This window comes from Scyliorhinus canicula, chromosome 5 (genome assembly GCF_902713615.1).
Source record: "Scyliorhinus canicula chromosome 5, sScyCan1.1, whole genome shotgun sequence".
In the NCBI taxonomy this organism is placed as follows: domain Eukaryota; kingdom Metazoa; phylum Chordata; class Chondrichthyes; order Carcharhiniformes; family Scyliorhinidae; genus Scyliorhinus; species Scyliorhinus canicula.
In genome coordinates this window covers 12,449,459-12,471,453 of record NC_052150.1, presented here as the reverse complement: position 1 = coordinate 12,471,453, position 21,995 = coordinate 12,449,459, and the positions used below count along the sequence as shown (strand labels likewise).

The 21,995-nt window shown below is 47.2% G+C and overlaps 1 protein-coding gene across 4 annotated transcripts in view; it reads left to right on the top strand.

Annotated features, from left to right (window-relative positions):
• Nucleotides 1-21,995, top strand: part of ulk4 (unc-51 like kinase 4) — a 513,024-nt gene that overhangs the window by 358,783 nt on the left and 132,246 nt on the right. For all 4 annotated transcript variants that reach the window (XM_038796599.1, XM_038796603.1, XM_038796600.1 and 1 more), the window contains one exon: nucleotides 18,397-18,502. In XM_038796599.1, the coding sequence (XP_038652527.1) occupies nucleotides 18,397-18,502 (106 nt within the window). The remainder of the gene's footprint in view (nucleotides 1-18,396; nucleotides 18,503-21,995) is intronic.

Below are 21,995 nucleotides of genomic sequence, written 5' to 3'. Positions count from 1 at the left end.
CAGCCACTATACCTTTATAACAGTACAGAGGAGGAAAGAGTAGCTCCACAGAATGATTATCGAGCAGCCAAATGTCACTCATTTGGAGCAGTCATTTATCTCAGTTAAAAAATATCAACTGTCTTGATGTATGGTCTCTCTGAAAAATAAACAGTTCTACTTGTTTAAAGGGGTTAGCATTTCATGAAGCAGGTTGAGTTCTGATGATCTGGAATGCAGGGGGCAGCACGGTGGCACAGTGGTTAGTGCTGCTGCCTCATGGTGCTGAGGACCCGGGTTCAATCCCGGCCCTGGGTCACTGTCCGTGTGGAGTTTGCACATTCTCCCCGTGTCTGCGTGGGTCTCATCCCCACAACACAAAGATGTGCAGGGTAGGTGGGTTGGCCACGCTAAATTGCCCCTTAATTGGAAAAATTTTTAAAGAATAGTTTTTATTTAAATTTTAAAAAGGGGGGGGGAAGATCTGGAATGCACTGCCTTTAAGGGTGATGGAAATAGTTTCATTGGCAACTTTTAAAAGCGAATTGTACAAATATATCAAGGGGCAAAATTTGCAGGCCTGTGGGGAATGACACTAATTAGATAGCTTTTTCAAAGTGCTTGCACAAGCATGTTGGGCCTAATGGCCACTCTAATCTGCATCATCCTGTGACTCAATTATCTAAAGTTTCTGTTCCACTTAATGAGAAATATGCTTCCAACCACATAACCCTACCATCGCCAAGATCGCCTGCAGTACCAACACCTCCATAACTGTGCCTGACACTGCTCATGTCTCAGCTTATCTGCTATTGAAATCATTATCCACACCATTGGTTTTTTAAAATAATTTTTATTGAAAAATGTTGTATTTATACAACAACATGGAACCATAATAAAATACCAACAATAACAATAATAATATCAATCATAAACATTCGCCCCTCCTCAATGAACAACACAACATATTAACAACAACTTAAACACCATTGTTACCACTATACATCATCTTTTCAATCTTCCCCTGGCCAGCCTTTCACCTCCATAAACTTGAAAGAAACACTTGCATTAATAGAGTACCCTTCACGGCCACTGGTTGTCTCAAAGCATTTTACAGCCAATGAAATCCTCTTGCAGTGTAGTAACTGTTGTCATGAAGGAAAATGGCAACATATTTGTGCACAGCAAGCTCACGCAGACAGCAAAGTGACAATGACCATGTAATCTGATTTTGTAATGTTGAGTGAGGGATAAAAAATGGCCAGGACACCAGAGATAACTCCCCTGCTCTTCTTCAAATAGTTGGCATTTTTCCATCAGCAAGAGATAATGGGAATGCTGCATCAGAACTTTGATGAGATCACCCAGTGCACTTGGAAATCGTGTCATGGGATTTTTTGCGTTCACCTCTCGAGGCCATGATTTAACAGCTCATCTGAAAGACAGTGGACTGGATTCTCCGGCGGCGACGGCAAAATCACATTTGACGATCGGCCAGAGAATCACGGTGCCCGACAAAATTGGGAGCAGCACTGCTTTCCCAATGCCCTGTCCCCCCCCAGAGAGGAATACTCTCCGAGCACACTGAACCCCGTATCGACGGCTTCAGGACATTGCCTGAGTCTCGCTGCTGCCCCCCCCCCCCCCCACCACCGGCCTTGTTCCCGACGGTGTCGGTCGCATGTGGTCTCACCCGTCGGGAACTCGGCGTGGCGGCTGCAAACTCAGTCCAGCCCCGCCACAGTCAGGGGAGGGCAGATCCGCGGGCACGGGGACTTTATTAGGGACTGGGGGCACGGTGGGGAGGTGGTCCAGGGCGCGCGAGCCAGCGAAAGGAGGGGGCACTATTTTGCAGGCCGGGTCTGCGAGCAGCCTCCGACATGTAGCAAGGCGTCACCACTGCAGGCCGCCGGCATGCGCATGTCCGGTCACGGATCCGGCAATTCTCCGGGCCGTATCGGCAACTAGAGCCGGGTGCTCGACACTGCCGGCATGCTAGCCCCCAGCAAAACTGGGAATCGGTGGCAGTTTGACACCATTTTATCTGCCGTGGAATGCCACCGTTGACATAGCCCCAGAATCGGAGAATCCAGCCCAGCATCTCTGACATTTCAGCACTCCCATAGCACTGCACTGGAGGGTCAGCCATGATTTATGTGCTTATGTCCTGGCGTGAGTCTTGAACTCGCAACTTTGAAAGTCAGAAGCAAGAGTACTACCAACAGAGCCACAAACTCGGCTGCTTGTATCCTAATTTGCACCAACTTCCGTTCTACATTGGGTTCCAGTCCAGAGAGCCTCAATTTTAAAATTCTCATCCTTGTTTTCAAAACCCTCCCTTCCAATCTCTGCAACCTCCTCCAGCTCCAGGGCTCTCTGTTGCTCCTCCAATCCTGAACTCTTGCGCATCCCCCATTTTAATTGCTCCACCGTTTGTGGGTGGTGCAGTGGGACTGTCACTGCAGCAATAATCCAGAGGTCCCAATTTAATGCCCTGGATACACGGATTCACATCACCATGGCAGCCGGTGGAATTTGAATTCAGTTAATAAAACTTGGAATATGAAGTTGGGCAACAAATGCTGGCATTGCCATCGGTGCCCACATCCCGTGAAAGAATAAACGATTTGCAAGCAGGCTTAAAATCTGCCAAAAGGCCCTAAAGTCTGGAATTCACTCACTACCCTTCTCTCCTCCTTTAGGACACTTCTTAAAACCCATCTCTCTGACCAAGCTTTGGGCTGTTTGCCTTAATATTGGTGTCAGATTTTATTAGATGCTCCTGTGAACTGCCTTGGGACACTTTACCATATTGAAGGCAATATATGAATGCAAGTTGTTTTCTAAGACTTGCCGTTGAAAGCTGCAATATACCAGTACAACCTGTCACCACATTTCCCCCTTGTGCTCCACAGTGCTAATAAGTAGAACTGAGAAGCGGAGAGAAAGAGCAGTTTGACATTAAATGGGAATTTAGACTACTAAACTGTGAAGTGAGCAGAGCTGAACACTGTTGGGCAGGAGGGAGATTTGTAGCGTTGTTGCAGCTGAATAGGTGCTGATCATAGACTCAGCTGGCATTTCAAGTCTGCAGCGGAAAATATATCAATCCGTACAATGACCATTATGAAAATACGTATATCTACAAGAGACATACAGCTGATACCAGTCCCTTCGGTGTCTGTAATTAACATTTACGGTGAATTAAAAATTGAAGCAGATTTTTTTTTAAAAATAATTAATTTAGTAAAAGCCTGGTCCGGGCAATTTGTTTAGATGAATAATTGATTACATCATTGGATGCTCAATATGAGTTAAGTAGCTGAACTAATAGAAAAATCCACGGGAGTTACAAATGGAAGCCAACAAGAAAGTATCTTTTCACTGCCAATAGAGATTAATAACAATAACCTTTTTTATTGTCATTGTCACAAGTATGAAGTTACTGTGAAAAGCCCCTGGTCGCCACATTCCGACGCCTGTTCGGATAAGCTGGTACGGGAATTGAACCCACGCTGCTGGCCTTGTTCTGCATCACAAGCCAGCTATCTAGCCCACTGAGCTAAAATTGTTTTGATTGGGCCATGTCTTTAAATGAAAGACCATCTAAAATTATCAAAACTTATACTTTTAACAGATCCCTATTGCTAACGTTCAAGATAATGGAAGTGTCAAATTTAGTAAGTTCCAAACATTTGAAGAATTATCGGTCACTGCGCACAAAGATATATCATTATACTCCATAGGTGATAAAAGGAATTCAAACACTAGATTTTTATGTTAATATAAACAGTTCACTTTTGTCACATCTGCCATGCTCAAAGCTAATTTGTTTAATAATTGAAGGCTGCATATTTTATGTGCCTTTCTGTTTGAAAGAGAAGACAAAAGCGAATTAGAAAGAGATTGTCACCTGTTTGATTACGGCACTGTTCACGCCTCGTTCTTACGCAACAATGGGGGCAGATGTTGTTGTGAGCTTTTCATTTACATGAATTTCAATTAATCACTTGCAAATAACCTATTACTTGCACATAACAGCAGTTTCAGTTAAGAGCTATGCCTAAAAGGAAAAAGCGGCAAAGGATTGAAGAGAAAATTTATATAACCAAAGGAATTAAATTTAAGTTTTGGCCCCAGCTTTTGAGGCTCTTGTTTCATCAATTGCTCAAGCTGAGTGTTGAGGAGATCCGTCTGCTTATCTATATTTTTTTAAAAGGTTGAGTGAGTATCCTTTCAGGTGAGACAGTTGATCCAGAGCAACAACATGAATGGGCACCATTTCCCCCAGAGATGTGCTCACCAGAGGCCTCGAGTCTCCCAGAAGACCAGCGGCTGCGATGACTAATGACCTACTTGGCTTTTCCTCCAACTTTATTGGCCTCTCTTCTACTGAACTTCAAGTCTGAAGGTTAATGCGTATTTGCTAACCTGTTATTGCACCCTTGTAAATCAGATCCAAGAATTCCAAAGAATTTTATAACTTTAGTATCTTTTCAAGAGGACTTCTGGTGACGAGCAAGTCACACGAAAGGTGGCTCCTGCCAGTATCCTTATACTCGGATCCCTTTTGTCAGGTTTTGCGGGAAATTTGGGATTCCAACCCAGCAGGTTAGCCTGGGTAACGGATTGTCGATGGAGCAAAGTCAAAAGCTTCGGCAAAAAAGGCCACGGGAAAGAACTCCATGACAACGGAATTCGGAGGAGGAAAGGTGGTGGCACCCATCAGAGACACTGGCGGGGGTGGTGGTGCAGGAGTTTCAGAAGTTTGGAAGGCAGACAGATGGGCAATCTATTGGGCAAGGAAAGGAAATTGGGCAAGTTTAAAGCCACCATTGAGGAAGCGTTGGCTCCGATAGGAGAGCAGCTGGGCAAGACGGCCAAAGCTGTGAAGGAGGAAGGGTCTGGAGGACGCCTTGTTGAGGCATGAAGGCCAGCTCGCCTCGTTAGAATCTGAAATGCTGCTCATGACAAAGAGGAATAAGGGCCTGAAGGCTAAAGTTGAGGATCTGGAGAACAGGTCGAGGTGCCTGAAATTCCGATGGGTTTGCCGGAGGGAGGGGAGGACCGAGACCAACCGAGTATTTTGTAAAGAGGTTCTCTCAGTTGGTGTGGGGGGGGGGGGGGGGGGGTGTGAAGTGTTCTCCATCCCCCACCCTCCGAATTGGTCAGGGCTCGTCAGGTTCTGTGGCAGAGGCCACGGCCGAATGAGCCACCACGGGCGGTGATCATCCACTTTCGCAGTTTTCAGAGAAGAAGCGGGTCCTGGAGTGGGCCAAAAAGAATCGGTACATTGATTGGGACGGGTACGTGGTCTGCATTTATCAGGACATTGACACCGAGCAGGGGTGGAGTATCCAGTGAGACTGAAAGTCACAGTGGACTCAAAGGATCATTACTTTGACATGTTGGGGCAGGCGGAGGCCTTCATCAAGGAGTAAAGACTGAGACTGGATTGAGGTGGGCTAATGGGATTGTGTGTGAAAGTCGGGTTGGGTGGGTTTTAAATATGGCAATATATTGTGTTATGTCTATGTTCTTTTTCTTGGAGGTCGGTAGGGGATTTTCCTTGAGGCCAGGGGATGGTAAAGTGGGTGGATGGATATGGCAATTGGTGGGAAAGAGGAACATGGTGCTTGGATTAGGACAAGGGAGTACGGAGGGTAGGCCGGGGAATGGTATTGTTGGCCTTTTGTGGTGGCCATTTGGGCGGGACCTGGGGGGGCAGGTGGAGATACCTTGCTCGCGCTAAGGGGTAGGATAGTGAACGGAGTGGTGTGGGGGGGAGTGGTTATGACTTCTTGTGCCAGTTTGCCGCGGCTCGGTGAGTGTTGAATGTTTGTTTGGGAGGGAGTTAGTCGAGGCAGCGTGCAGTCTGCCAGCTTGGGGGGGAGGGGGGGAAGAAGGTATGGGGGGAGGTATGGGGAAGGGGGAGGGAGCTAACAGTGACCAGGGGATTCGCTTTGTCTCACCCATTGGGTGGGGCAGGTGGCCATCTTAGGTGGGCCAGGGAACATGTGATGAAGGCATGACGCATCACGGTGGTAATGGCTGACTCGAGGGTGAGGGGGGGGGGGGGGGGGGCGGTGAGAGGCCCTGACACGGTTAGTCACCTGAAACGTTTGAAGCCTGCGGGAGCTGTGGAAAGAGAGGGCATTCCATGGTTTTTGGACATTTAAAGAGTGTGGGAACCCTCGTGGTGTTTTTACACAAGACCCATTTGCAAGTACGGGACCAGACTAGGCTCTAGAAAGCCTGGGTTAGCCAGGGGTTCCACTCAAACTTTGATAGTAGGGCCCGGGGGGGTTGGCGATTTTCATCAATAAGAGGGTCTGGCTCCGGGCAGAGAGGTTCATTGCTGATCAGGGAGGAGGGTATGTGATAGTTGCAGGTGCATTAGAGGGGATGTAGGTGGTCCTAGTGAACACATAATCCCCGTATTGGACGATGTATCGTTTATGAGGCAGTTGCTGGCTACAATGCTGGATCTGGACACCCTTGATTTAGGGGGGTGATCTGAACTGTGTTTTTGACCTCAAGTGGATCGCTCCAGGCCAAAGTCATTGGTCCTGTTTGGGATGGCGGAGGTATTGTCTGTGTTTATGGAGGAGACAGGAGGTGGGGGACCCTTGTCGGTTTTCACATCCTGAGGAGAAGGAGTTCATGTTCTTTTCCTCGGTACACAAGGTGTACTTGAGGATTGATTATTTTATTACGAGTCGGACCTTTCTCGCTGGGGTGAAGAAGGCTGCATACTCGGCGGTCGGTATTTCAGACCATGCCCCACATTGGGGTGGAGGTGGGTCAAGAGCGTCGTAGGTGGGTGGCAGTTAGACTTAGGGCTGCTGTCGGACTTGCGGTTCTGTGTGAGGATTTCGAGGGCCATACGGGAATATGCAGACCATAATAATAATGGGTTGGTCACACCTTCGACTTTGTGGGAGAAGCTGAAGACGGTGTTCAGAGGAGCGACCACAGCATGTAAGGCAGATGTGGCGGGGGAGGAGTGACAGAAATTGGTGGATGAGATTCTGGGGGTGGATCGTAGGTATGCGAGAGTCCCAAGCTCTTGTCATGCAGGGCAGGAAAAAACTGCACATGCAGTTTGACCTGCTGTCCATGGACCAGGACGGTTCGCCCACTGAGGCGAGTGAAAGGGGCGGGGTACGAGTATGGGGGGGGAAGGCCAGTCATCTCTGGGCTCACTAACTATGGCGGCAGGAGCCAGCCAGGGAGATTGTTCAGGTTAGGGATTTGGAGGGTAGGTTGACCTCTGCCTCGGGTGAGGTAAATGGAGTGTTTTGGGCCTTTTACGAGAGGTTGTATAGGTCGGAGCAGGCAGAGAATAAATGGGGATTGGTGGAGTTCTTGGGAGTTTTGAGTTTCTCAAGGTAGGGGAGGAATTGAGGGAGAAGCTGGAGGCACCGCTGGGGCTGAGGTCAGATAGCGTTGAGGCGCATGCAGACAATTAGGCACCCGGGCTGGATGCGTTTCCAGTGGGATTTTATAAGATGTTTGGGTTCAGTTGGGTTTGTTGTTTCTGGGCATGTTTAGGGACATTTGGCATGGGGTGCCCTCCCGGAGACCCTGGGGCAGTCATCTATCTCTCTACTTCTAAAAAAGGATAAGGACCCCACAGAGTGCAGGTCATATCGCCTGATCTCACTGCTGAATGCAGATGCCAAGTTAATGGCCAAGGTGTTAAGGCTGGAACCTTGCCTTCCAGAGGTAATGGGGAAGACCAGACCAGGTTTGTGAAGGAATGGAAGTTGTCGTCCAATGTGAGGCAATTGTTATATGCGGTGCTCACCCCTGCGGCTGGGCCAAAATTGGAGATAATCGTATCATTGGACGCGGAGAAGGCATTCGACTGGGTTGAGTGGGTGTATTTCTTTGTAGGATTGGAAAAGTTTGAGTTTGGTGCTGGGTTCGTGTCGAGGGTACAGCTGGTGTATGTGGCCCCATTTGCTAGTGTTTGTTCCATCAACGAGAGTTTGGGGTATTGGGGTACGAGGCGGGGGTGTGCTGGAGCTGCAGAAGGAGAGGGGGCAGATAATAATCAATGCCTCCCCTGTTATTTGCGTTGGCGATTGAGCTATTGGCCATGGTTTTGAGGGCCTCGAATGAGTGGAGTGGGATTGTTCGGGTGGGGTGGAACATAGGGTATTATTATATCCAGATGATTTGTGGCTGCATGTGAGGGATCCAGGGCATCTATGGGAATAATATGGATATTTTGCAGAGCTTCCTTCTCTGGTTACAAGTTGAACCGAGGGAAGAGCGAATATTTTGTGGTCGGTGCATCGGGAATGGGAGCCAGATTGGGGGGGTTGCCATTTTGCTTAGCGGGGACAGGTTTTCGATAATTAGGGGTCCAGGTGGCTGAGAATTGAGTGGAGCTCCGGAGGTTGAATTATATGAGCTTAGTGAGTACAGTTAGGGTGGACCTAAAGAGGTGGGATAGTCTCCCATTATCTTTGGCAGACCGAATCTAATCGGTTAAGATGAACACCTTGCGGAGATTTTCATTTTAATTTCAGTGTCTCCCGGTGTTCCTGTCCAAGTCTTTTTTCCGAAGGGTCGAGCGGCTTGTCTCCGGCTTTATCTGGGCGGGTAAGACCCCGAGGATTCAGAGGGGGGGTCCTTCAGAGGGACAGACGGGCACTGCCAAACTTGCCAATTTTTACTGGGCGGCCAACATAGAGAAAGTGGCACGAGGATCCGGGGGCTTTCTTGGTTCAGATGGAGTCTGGGTCATGTAGAGGGACGAGCTTGGGGGCATTGGTAACGGCGTCACCTCCGTTGGTGCCAGCAAGGTACTTGCCAAACCCAGTGGTGGTGTCCACGTTAAAAATATGGAGGCAACTCCGCCAGAATTTTAAGTTGGGGCAGCCTCAAGGCTGACACCCATTTGTGCTACCCTCCTGTTTGAGCCAGCAAGGTTGGACGCCACGTTTGGTGCATGGAAAGAGAAGGGGCTGGAGAGAGTGAGTGATTTATTCTGGAAGAGCAGTTTGCCAGCCTGGAGGAATTGAAGGAGAAATTTGGGTTGGCAGACCCGGACATGTTTAGGTACCTCCAGGTACGGAGCTTTGTGAAGAGGATGTTCTCGGACATTCCGGTGGTGCCACCATCATCCTTATTGGAGAGGATTCTCTCCTGTCCGGGGTCGGAGGAGGGCAGTACGTCAGGCATGTATGAACAGATCGTAGGTGAAGAGTTGAGTTTGGTTAAGTTGAAGGAGAAAAGGCTAAATGGGTGGTGGAATTGAGGCCACTACTGGAGGAGGAGGTGTGGAGTAAGGCGCTGCGGAGGATGAACGCCATGTCATTGTGTGTGAGACTCAAGGTAGTGTTTCAAGCGCCCCTTACTAAGTCTAGGATGAGTTGTTTTTTTGAGGGGGTGGAGGATAGGTATGAGCACTGTTCAAGAGGGCCCATGTACCACACACACATGTTCTGGACCTGTTCCAGACTGGTGGGTTTTCTCACACCATGTCGGCGATCCTAAATATTGAGCTGGAGCCCTGTCCTTTGGGGCTATATTTGAAGTTTTGGATGTGCTGGAGCTGCAGAAGGGGAGGGGGCAGATAATAATAATCAGTAATAATAATCTTTATTGTCACAAGTAGGCTTACTGTAATGAAGTTACTGTGAAAATCCCCTAGTCGCCACATTCCGGCGCCTGTTTGGGTACACAGAGGGAGAATTCAGAATGTCCAATTCACCTAAGACTTCAGTCTTTCGGGACTTGTGGGAGGAAACCGGAGCACCCGGAGGAAACCCACACAGGGATGTTCTTGCCTCCGCCTCGTTGGTGGCACGGAGACGGATCCTGTTGGGCCGAGTGCGTTGGTGTGGTTAGGGGACTTAATGGAATGTACACCTCGAGAAGGTCAAATATGCCGTGAAGGGGTCAATTGAAGGATTCTACCAGAGATGGCAGCCGCTTATATTTTATTTCAGAGAGTTGGTCACATTAGCTGTTAAAGAGGTAGTGGGGGGCTAAGTTGTGGGGAGTTTTTTCTTGGATTGAAGGGTCACTTTTAGTGTTTGCGTTTGGTAAAGAGTTACTGTTTGTATTTTTTGTAATTTTGTATAAAATGTTAAAACTTTAATAATAACATTTAGAAAGAAAAACAGTGGGCTGGGTTCTCCGCCGGCGGGATGCTCCGTTTTGCCGGCAGCCCAGGGGTTTCCCAACGGTGTGGGGCTGCCCCACAATGGGAAACCCCATTGACCGGCCGGCGTAACCGAGCATCCCGCCGGCAAGGTGAGGCAGAAATGTGGCGGGGTGGAACATCCTGCCGGCAAGGTGAGGCAGAAATGTGGCGGGGCGGAACATCCCGCCGGCAAGGTGAGGCAGAAATGTGGCGGGGCGGAACATCCCGCCGAGTATCTTCTCACTGTCATCTCCGTTCATACTTCATTTGTTTTTTTAAATAAATTGAAAGAGCCCAATTCGTCTTTTTTCCAATTAAGGGGCAATTTAGCGTGACCAACCCACCTACACTGTACATCTTTGGGTTGTGAGGGTGAGACCCACACAGACACGGAGAATGTGCAAACTCCTCACGGACAGTGACCCAGGGCCAGGATCGAACCCGTGAGGCAGCAGTGCTAATCACTGCGCTGCCCATACTTAATTTGTATTTGTAATATTTCACTGACTAAATTAATCTCCACAAGCTGTTCAGCAGTTTTGGGAATTGTTCATGCCTTTGAATCAACAGGATCAATTCTGGGGACATCATCATTTTCATTTCTATTTAATTTTGCTTCCATATTTATTCTGACTGATATATTCCAGCAACAGTTGTATTATACTACAGGCCTGGAGTTCATGTTCCATCACAGCACCTGGGGAATTTTCATTCAGTTAATTACATAAATCAGGAATTTAAAAACTATTACTAGTAATGGTGGCTGTGCATCTACCAGATTACCATAAATAACAAGCTAGTTCATATTAGTCCTTTTCGAGAAGGAAAACTACCATTGTTACTCAGTTTGATCTATATGTGACTTCAGGTCCACATCAATGGCCAGAATGTCACTCCACTTACCTTTCATCTGGCCTCCATTGATGAACCTGGTCAGGGACGAGCTGCAGTCCCAGAGGTGGCCACCACCCCTGGTAGCGCTGCTGGGACCACCGAAGAGCTGCTGGCCGTCTGATTGGCTGGCTAATCTCAGAGTTGGAACATCCTACCTCAGGCTTGGTGAAAGTCATGGCGTCAAATAACTAATTGTCTGACTACCGTAAAATCTAGTCATGACTCCTCGGACTAGTGGAGGCAAGCTCTCTCCCCCCCCCCCCCCCCCCCCCCCCCCCACAAAGGCTTCACACCACCACCTTCTCGAGGCCAGTTAGGAATAGGGGAATAGATGTTGGCTGTACCAGTGAAACCCAAGTTCTGTGAATGAATAAAAATGAAAATAGTTTGCCTGTGGCCAAAGAAATTACTGCAGCATCAGAACATTTTTGGTTTGGGGAGAGTCAATGTTCTTTCCCTGCTTTTTCTGTCCATCCTCACACTCAACTGGTTCGCAAGATATAATTAACTTAAAGGTGAAACTGGTGCTTATATTACAATATATTTGAATCACAAAATCTTGCTAAATCTTTCAAACCCTTTGGACAAAACCTTTGCAAAATTGCTTTTTGACCCTTTCTGCACAGTTGTAATTTGAGTTTAAATATTCAATTCAAGTCAGTTTCTGTGGAGGAGAAAGTAATTATCTAAATGATCCTGGTGAAACAACTGGGCTTTAAAATTATGAAAGGATTTGATAGGGTCAATGTGGAGAAGATGAGACTAGAGGCCATCAAAATAAGATGGTCACAGGGCAGCACGGTGGCACAGTGGTTAGCATTGCTGCCTCATGACGCCGAGGTCCCAGGTTCGATCCCGGCTCTGGGTCACTGTCCGTGTGGAGTTTGCACATTCTCCCCGTGTTTGCATGGGTTTTGCCCCCACAACCCAAAGAATTTTTTTAAAATTTAGAGTACTCAATTATGGTTTTTTATGGTTATAGATAAGCTGCAGAGCTGGGCTGACAGGTGGCAAATGGAGTTTAATGCAGAAAAGTGAGGTGATTCATTTTGGAAGGAGTAACAGAAAGGCAGAGTACTGGGCTAATGATAAGATTCTTGGTAGTGTGGACGAGCAGAGAGATCTCGGTGTCCATGTCCATAGATCCCTGAAAGTTGCCACCCAGGTTGAGAGGGTTGTTAAGAAGGCGTACGGTGTGTTAGCTTTTATTGGTAGAGGAATTGAGTTTCGGAGCCATGAGGTCATGTTGCAGTTGTACAAAACTCTGGTGCGACCGCATTTGGAGTATTGTGTGCAGTTCTGGTCGCCACATTATAGGAAGGATGTGGAACCATTGGAAAGGGTACAGAGGAGATTTACAAGAATGTTGCCTGGTATGGAGGGAAGATCATATGAGGAAAGGCTGAAGGACTTGAGGCTGTTTTCATTAGAGAGAAGAAGGTTAAGAGGGGACTTAATTGAGGCATACAAGATGATCAGGGGATTAGATAGGGTGGACATCGAGAGCCTTTTTCCTCGGATGGTGATATCCAGCACGAGGGGACATAGCTTTAAATTGAGGGGAGATAGATATAGGACAGATGTCAGAGGTAGGTTCTTTACTCAGAGAGTAGTAAGGGCGTGGAATGCCCGGCCTGCAACAGTAGTGGACTCGCCAATACTAAACGCATTCAAATGGTCATTGGATAGGCATATGGATGATAAGGGAATAGTGTAGGGCGACTGTCTGTGTGGAGTAGATGGGCTTTAGAAGGGTTTCACAGTGGGCAGCACGGTGGCCTAGTGGTTAGCACAACCGCCTCACGGCGCTGAGGTCCCAGGTTCGATCCCGGCTCTGGGTCACTGTCCGTGTGGAGTTTGCACATTCTCCCCGTGTTTGCGTGGGTTTCGCCCCCACAACCCAAAAATGTGCAGAGTAGGTGGATTGGCCACGCTAAATTGCCCCTTAATTGGAAAAAATAATTGGGTAATCTAAATTTATTTTTTTTAAAAAGAAGGGTTTCACAGGACGGTGCAACATCGTGGGCCGAAGGGCCTGTACTGCGCTGTAATGTTCTATGTTCTAAGGAGCAATTTAGCATGGCCAATCCACCTATCCTGCACATCTTTGGGTTGTGGGGGTGAAACCCACGCAGACATGGGGAGAATGTGCAAACTCCACATAGCCCACAAACGAAAGATATGCAGGGTAGGTGGATTGGCCGTGCTAAATTGTCCCTTAATTGGAAAAAATGAATTGGGAACTCTAAATTTACTTTAAAAAATAAAATGGTCACCAATAAATTCAGTAGGTGACACAGTGATTAGCATTATTGTTTCACAGTTTCAGGGACCCGGGTTAAATTCTGACCTTGGGCGACTGTCTGTGTGGAGTTTGCAAGTTCTCTCTGCATCTGCGTGGGTTTCCTCCTGGTGCTCCGATTTCCTCCCACAGTCCAACGGTGTGTAGGCTAGATGGATTGGCCATGGTAAAAAAAATGCCTCTTCAAAATTTCCAGGGATGTGCAGGTTTGGTGGAGCTACAGGGATGGGGGGGGGGGGGGGGGGGGTGGGGGAGTGGGCCTGGGTAGGGTGCTCTTTCAGAGGGTTAGTGCAGGCTCGAAGGGCTGAATGGCCTCCTTCTGCACTGCAGGAATTCTATGAATTCAGGAGAAACCTCTTTGCCTGGAGAGTGGTTAGAATGTGGAACTATTTACCATAAAGAGTATTTGAGGCAAATAGCATAAACGCTATCCATCCAGGGTTCTGTTCCCTCTCCTTCCACTTTCGTCACCACCGCGGCAGAGTTTATGTGGTCAGTTTCCGACTGTTACAGCTTGTTGGATGAGGGGCCAGGCCACGGCACAGTTTATGGCAAGATCCTCCTGTGCACCAATGTTAATCTGTCCCCTTTTCAGTGAGGCTTTCAGAGTGTCTCTAAAATGTTTTCTCTGCCCAGCTTGAGATCGGGCTTCAGAATTCGATTATTTGTCATGCAGATGCAGTGTCCAGATCAGCAGAACTGATTTCACACGATCATGGTTGCAATGCTGGAGGAATTGGCTTCGGTGAGGATACGAGAGTTAGCTTGCCTGCTTTCCCTCTTGGCTTTGAGTATCCTGCAGAAGCTGTACAAATTCCGAAGGAAGAATGGAACAGAAGGATATGTTGATAGGGTTAGATGAGGAAGGGTGAGAGGAGGCTCATGTGCAGTAAATACTAGTATGCACCAGTTGGGCTGAATGGCCTGTTTCTGTGGTATAAACAGCTTGATATACCAATGCTTCTTTTAATTTCCTTTGTGAGCAGTGCCACAGGAGGACAACTAACTGTTCACATATAACTGATTATTCAGCGGTGAGTGTATTTGTTATTCATTCGTGTACAATGAGAGTCTGAGTGCTGGAGGCAATACATTTTAATGAGCAAACTATACCCACACACAAACAAGGAGAAGATGGTAATTTCAGGTTTAATTATCATTCTCCGAACAGTAAAAGCAATGTTTTACTGAAACTACTCATTGCCCGGCTCACACATCGGTGTCCCTGGCTTAATAAGTCATTTGTGCACTTGAGATAAGTTTATTGGATGACATAGGATAAAAGTTTGCTGTTAATTCAAGTGCATTTGTATGAAATTCGGTAACACACTTCTTTAGATAATGAGCATAAATAAAAGACCACTGTTAAACTGTTAGGAACTATATTTAAAGCCGCGCATTGTAAAAGCTTCTCAATCATCCCCATGTGTGGCACACATGGAGTCAAAATCACGTATACTGCTTGGAATTGCATGGAGCGTACAGAAACAGGTCGTTCAGCTCAACTGGTCAGTGCTAATGTTTCTATTGCAATGAGAAGACTGGAGATAATTGAATCAGGCCACGTGGTGGCAATTCAGTCCCCAGATAACAGAAAGTACAATTCTGCAGAAATTGGATGCAAGATTTATTGATATATGGAGTTCCCTCATTTCAAAAAAGAAATTCCAATTTCTGTCCTGAAGACACAGTCATGCTTTGGTACAGCACCAAGGACACCCAAGGGTGCCCCACCCTCTCCCTTGATATCTCCTGTTCAATTTTCTTCCTATCTGAATCTAGAAAGTGAGTGTTAATAGAGGATTTCACCATCATGAATAATGTCACTCCATCCACGGGTCACACGCACGCCTCCAGCAGGGATAATTGCATTGTATGCAGAGATCATCATTCCAACTAACTGTGCTTACCCCAGCACAGGGACACCACAACTAACCTCATTACTGTCATTGCTAACCCACCTCAGATCTGGCAATTTAGCGAAGTGCAAAGTAGGTGGACTCTTTCCGGTATATGTGGCTCACCAAACAGAAACACCCACTGAGCCATTTGTAGAACCATTGAAGCCTCCATTCTGCCTTTGATCTCAGCTACGCGTCTGCTGTTCAATTTCCTAACTTGTGACAAGGGTTCTTCAGGCGGTGGCCTTTCCTCGACTTTTTGGCTCAGAGATAGGGTACAGAGGTCGCAGCAGCAGCAACCCGGGGGGGAGGGGGGGGGTGGCAACAACGGTTGTGGTGGGTTATTTACGGTTGAAATGCGGGCAAATTTGCTCGCAGTTCATGTTTGATGTTGATTGTTGCTTTGTTTGTTTTTGGGGGAGGGGGGGAGGGACAACGCGCGCGCGAGTTCGGGCGGGGGGGGGGATATTTGTTAAGAGGGAATATTCTGTAATATTTTATAGTTAGTTGGGGTAAATATCTCCATGTAAAAAATTCTTTCAATAAAAATTATTTAAAAAAAAAAAAAAAAAAAAATTTCCTAACTTGTGCCAAGTTCTGCTCACTCATCACTCTTGTTCGCACTGATGTACATTGGCTCCCGGTCCACCAGTGCCTTTAAATTCTCATCCTCCGACGCCTTGCCTCACCCCATCTCTGTAACCTCTCCAGCCCTACAACCTCTGAGAACTTTATATTCCTCCCAGCTCCAGCCTCTAGTGAAACCCCTGCACTTTTCGCTCCATCATTGCTGACATGCCGACGGCCGACTAAGCCCTGGGGCGGGATTTTCCATGCAACCCACTGTATGTTTTGCAGCAACAGAGGCAGCCCGTTGGCTGGCGGCACAACCTTCTGCTCCCACCATTGTCAACGGGGCTTCCCATTGAACGCACCCCTCGCTGCTGTGAAACTCCCGGAAGATCCCGCCGGCATGAATGGCTGGAAATTCCTTCCCTAAATCTCATCACCTCTTTCCCTCCCTCTAAAACCCCTCTCAAAACCTACCTCTTTGGCCACGTCATCTGTACTGATGGATCCTCTCAAATTCTGTCTGATAATGCTTCATGGGAAACACTGGAATGTTTCCCCATGTTAAAGATACCATTCAAATGCAAGTTGTCCTGTTGCCCATTTTTTTTGCGTGATTATTTTCCTGCCGCTCACCATTATCTGGCTGAAAGAACAGACAGATTCATTCTTCCCAAGGGTTTACCAGTGCAGTTGTTCTGTAATCTGATGAGTCATTGCTGTGTAAAAATAAGTGGGATGGATTCATTCTGCAGTTCTGCGCTCTCCCTCTCCATGGGGATACACTCCTCCACCTGGATCTCCGCTTCACAGTTTTCCCCAATGGCCCACTTGAGACCAAGACTTCTCCACGTGGGAAATTGTAAACGCCATCCATGTCCTCCGATTCTGCAGCTTAGAACATAAATTAATCTTGTAGCATTCCTTTAGGCTATCGGGCTCCAGAATCTTTAACTTTAGGTGTGGAAAGACATAAATCCAGTGCAGGTCACAAAACTATAAATGTTTAAAGTTGCAATGTGTATTTTTTTTCAACCTAATATTTCTTTCTACACGGGGCGGAATTCTCCGCAAAGGCCGACGCTGTCGTGAAACCCGGAGTGTTTCACAACGGCGTCGGAGGCCGCTCCTCGCCCCCTATTCTCCCCCCCCCCCTCCCCCCAGGGGGCTAGGAGCAGCGTTCCGTAAATCTCGGCCGCCGGACCTTGATGCTTGCGTCAAGGCGGCGAGCCGAGAATGACGCGGCCGGCGGCGCCTAATGACGTGAGCCGCGCATGCGCAGGTTGGCCGGCTCAAACCTGCACATGCGCAGTTGCCGTCTTCCCCTCTGCTGCCCCGCAAGACGTGGCGGCTTGATCTTGCGGGGCGGCAGAAGGGGAAGAGTGCGTCTCTTGGAGACGCCGGCCTGACGATCGGTGGGCACCGATTGCGGGCCAGTCCCCTCCCGAGCACGGCCGTGGTGCTCGATCCCTTCTCCGCCCCCCACAGGTCCCATATTCACCTTTTGCACTGTGTTCACGCCGGCAGCGACCAGGTGTGGTTGCCGCCGGCTTAAACAGGTCAGGAACGGCAGGCTCGGCCCGTCCGGGCCTGAGAATCCCTCCTGCGATTCTCCCACCCGGCGTGGGAGCGGAGAATCGCACCCCCTGTTCCCTAACAACATTATGGTTTTGAGTTTGTGGTATTGGTATGCTTTAGGCTCAAGTAACTAGTGGAGATTCTGGACAGTCTCAAGTGGAAGTACATTGTTTACACCCACTTTTTGCACTTGATTGATTGATTGATTGATTTATTGTTACATGTACTGAAGTACTGTGAAAAGCATTTTTCTGCGGCCAAGGGAACATACGTAGTACATACACAGTAGACAAAAGGAATAATCAACAGTTCATTTGCATTGATTCCTGCAGAATCCAGGAAGTGGGAGGAGTGGAAATTGCATGCATGTGAAATTTAATGGGAAGGAGACAATTAAGGAAAATGCTAGAGGGATATTAATTCTGAAAGCCTTTGGAAGGATTCAGAAGTTTATTTGTGACATTTGTCAAGGCTGATGGGATAGAGGAATAAGAATTGATGGGCAAGGCCCTGTACCTTGAATTTCCTTTACATTTATTCTTTTGCAATCGAGCCACATGACCTCTCGTTTAATTGTTGATGAAGTGGGCTTGCGGCTGTGAGTTAATTGAAAGGTCGGTTTCTCTCTCTGCCATAGCATTCGCTACATGGGATCAGCATTACGGCATGGGCTCAAGGGGGTGCAGCCATGCTTCAGTACCCGTTGCTATCACCAGATGTACCAGCCTATGTGAAGTCCCTTGAACCAGACCTTGTGAAGATAGTTCCCTCTAGTCCTCGTCAGTTAGGTGTAGTGACATCTGCAGAAAATGTCGGTGGCGGCTTGATTGGTGCATGCAACTGATGCTGTTGATGACTCTGCCTCACACACACGCCAGGCATGTCTATTTTCCATTACTGCCAGGCCATTTTCCTAGAAATACTACTGTATGTTTTTGTTATCATACTGTTTATGTTGCATTTGAATATAGTTTTAGGTTTTCCAATCACCTTGTCTATTGTATTCACAGGAGCAGCAGAACAATGTACTTGGGACTGCCATGCAAAGCGTAATATTACTTTTCAACAAACTAGTTGCCTATAAAGATGCCAATATGAAAATGCTTTACGAACACGGTATGGCACTTTTATTTTTTTTAGTTCTTATTCAATTTCACAAATTTAGATTTAACTGTTCTATCTTTGGAGATGGGATTTTTGCAAGCAGGTAGTTTTAAAAATAAATTTAGAGTAGCCAATTCATTTTAGCGTGGCCAATCCACTTACCCTGCACATCTTTTGAGTTCTGGGGGCGAAACCCACGCAAACACGGTGTGAATGTGAAAACTCTACACGGACAGTGACCCAGAGCCGGGATCGAACCTGGGACCTCAGCGCCGTGAGGCAACCGTGCTGACCACTTGTGCCACTGTGCTGCCACGGGTTTTTTTTTAAAGTCCAAATGTTCTAGTCGATCACATTTTGAATAATTGATAAATGGATTTGCCAACAATAATTAATTTTTCTAAAGTTTTACCTGTTTCAGGAGCGAATGCAATTATCGTTAGTATTGTTATCACTACATCCTGTGCATTAATAAATTAATTTCAACATTTTAGGTGGAATATTAAAAATAATTTGTTATCCCTGATTACCTGTTATCCTTATTTATCTGTTTATCTATTTTTTATGCTACTATAAAGGAGAAGTATACTGGTGCTATGAACCTATATATTGTTTTAAACTGTAATTTGTGCAAAATTATATCTATATTTGTAAAATATAGCAAATATGTACTCAAATGATGTACTTGCACATAACAACATAACTTGTTCTTAAATATGTTTTTCTTTCACCTGAAGCTTCAGATACTTCTGTAATCTGGGCGGCACGGTAGCACAGTGGGTAGCACTATTGCTTTACAGCTCCAGGGTCCTAGGTTCGATTCCCGCTTGGGTCACTGTCTGCGCAGAGTCTGCACGTTCTCCCTGTGTCTGCGTGGGTTTCCTCCGGGTGCTCCAGTTTCCTCCCACAAGTCCCGAAAGACGTGCTTGTTAGGTGAATTGGACATTCTGAATTCTCCTTCCCGTGCACCTGAACAGGCGCCGGAATGTGGCGACTGGGGCTTTTCACAGTAACTTCATTGCTGTGTTAATGTCACAGTAAGAAGTCTTACAACACCAGGTTAAAGTCCAACAGGTTTGTTTCAAACACGAGCTTTCGGAGCACGGCTCCTTCTTCAGGTGAATGGAAAGGCTTGTTCCAGAAATGTTTATATAGACACAGTCAGAGATGCCCCGGAATGCGAGCACCTGCAGGCAATCAAATCATCAAAGATGCAGAGAGAGAGGTAACTCCAGGTTAAAGAGGTGTGAATTGTCCCAAGCCAGTTCAGTCGGTAGGCCTCTGCAAGTCCAGGCTTGTTGGTGGGGGCCGAATGTAATGCGACATGAATCCCAGATCCCGGTTGAGTCCGCATTCATGCGTGCGGAACTTAGCTATAAGTTTTTGCTCAGCAATTTTGCGTTGTCGCGTCTCCTGAAGGCCTCCTTGTAGAATGCTGACCCGGAGATCAGAGGCTGAATGTCCTTGACTGCTGAAGTGTTCCCCAACTGGAAGGGAACAGTCCTGCCTGTTGATAGTCGCACGATGCCCGTTTATTCGTTGTCGCAGTGTCTGCATGGTCTCGCCAATGTACCACGCTTCGGGACATCCTTTCCTGCAGCGTATGAGGTAGACTACATTGGTCGAGTCGCACGAGTATGCGCCGCGTACCTGATGGGTGGTGTTTCCACGTGTAATGGTGGTGTCCATGTCGATGATCTGGCATGTCTTGCAGAGATTACCCTGGCAGGGTTTTGTGGTGTTGTGGTTGCTGTTCTGAAGGCTGGGTAATTTGCTGCAAACAATGGTTTGTTTGAGGTTGCGCGGTTGTTTGAAGGCCAGTAGTGGGGGTGTGGGGATGACCTTGGCAAGATGTCCATCCTCGCTGATGATGTGTTGGAGGCTGCGAAGAAGATGTCGTAGTTTCTCCGCCCCAGGAAAGTACTGGACGACGAAGGGTACTCTGTCAGTGGTGTCCCGTGCTTGTCTTCTGAGGAGGTCGGTGCGGTTTTTTGCTGTGGCGCGGTGGAACTGTCGATCAATGAGTCGAGCGCCATATCCCGTTCGTACGAGGGCATCTTTCAGCATCTGTAGGTGTCTGTTGCGCTCCTCCTTGTCTGAGCAGATCCTGTGTATACGGAGGGCTTGTCCATAGGGGATGGCTTCTTTAATGTGTTTCGGGTGAAAGCTGGAGAAGTGGAGCATCGTGAGATTATCTGTGGGCTTGCGGTAAAGCGAGGTGCTGAGGTGACCGTCCTTGATGGAGACGAGTGTGTCCAAGAATGGAACTGAATTTGGAGAATAGTCCATGGTGAGTTTGATGGTGGGATGGAACTTATTGATGTCATCGTGTGACATGGGTGAGGTGGGGATGCAGAGGCCTACCGACTGAACTGGCTTGGGACAATTCACACCTCTTTAACCTGGAGTTACCTCTCTCTCTGCATCTTTGATGATTTGATTGCCTGCAGGTGCTCGCATTCCGGGGCATCTCTGACTGTGTCTATATAAACATTTCTGGAACAAGCCTTTCCATTCACCTGAAGAAGGAGCCGTGCTCCGAAAGCTCGTGTTTGAAACAAACCTGTTGGACTTTAACCTGGTGTTGTAAGACTTCTTACTGTGCTCACCCCAGTCCAACGCCGGCATCTCCACATCGTGTTAATGTCAGGCTACTTGTGACAATAATTAAAATTATTATTTGTCTATATGTATCAATTGATACTTGACTTGTGTTGAAGTACAAAGTATCACTCCTGCATGGGAAATTTTGGGAAGTCTTTTTGAGGAAAGTTCTTCGCAGGGCCTCCACCTGCAACTTTGACCCAGACCCATTTCCCAAAGATAATTAAGGGGCCAAATCGTTCAGTCTCCGGATCGTCAGAGACCAGATGTATAACTGAGAGATGCGCGCCAGGAGCCAGCAAAGGCCCTGAAACACTGCCCTCCCTTTGTAATTACCAGGGAAATTACAACCCCCTGGGACCACTTGTCAACGTTTCCAACTCTGAGTTAAAGTCAGAGACTTGGAACAGTTCCGATGTACTTATCTGAATAATTACCCAGGAAATGTTAGACAGATTAAAACCTAGTCTAACTCCTGGTAACGACACAGCTGCTAGCCTCCTCCTAGCACCTCATCCACTTACCCACCTACTCCTTATCCACCTACCCACTCATTCACTCACCCACTCACCAACCTCCATCCCCACCTCACCCATCTCATCAAATCCATCCACCCCCCAACCTGAGGTCACCTGAGTGCTGTAACTAGCTGTTAATTTGTAAACTGTATATAAATACATGACTGTCAGTGAAACTAAATGTTAATGTGGGAGCACACATGGGATTGCTAAAGCTTGCAAAACATTTCCAAGTTGGCAAATTCTTGTTAATCTTTTAAATTTCAGTGCTTGCAAGCCACCTTGGAAATGTAAATTCAGAGCTTTCTACATATTTAATTTTCTTGTATGAATAGTCAGCGGTTTAAAAAAAAAAGAAAAACCACTTGTCTCTGGAATAAATC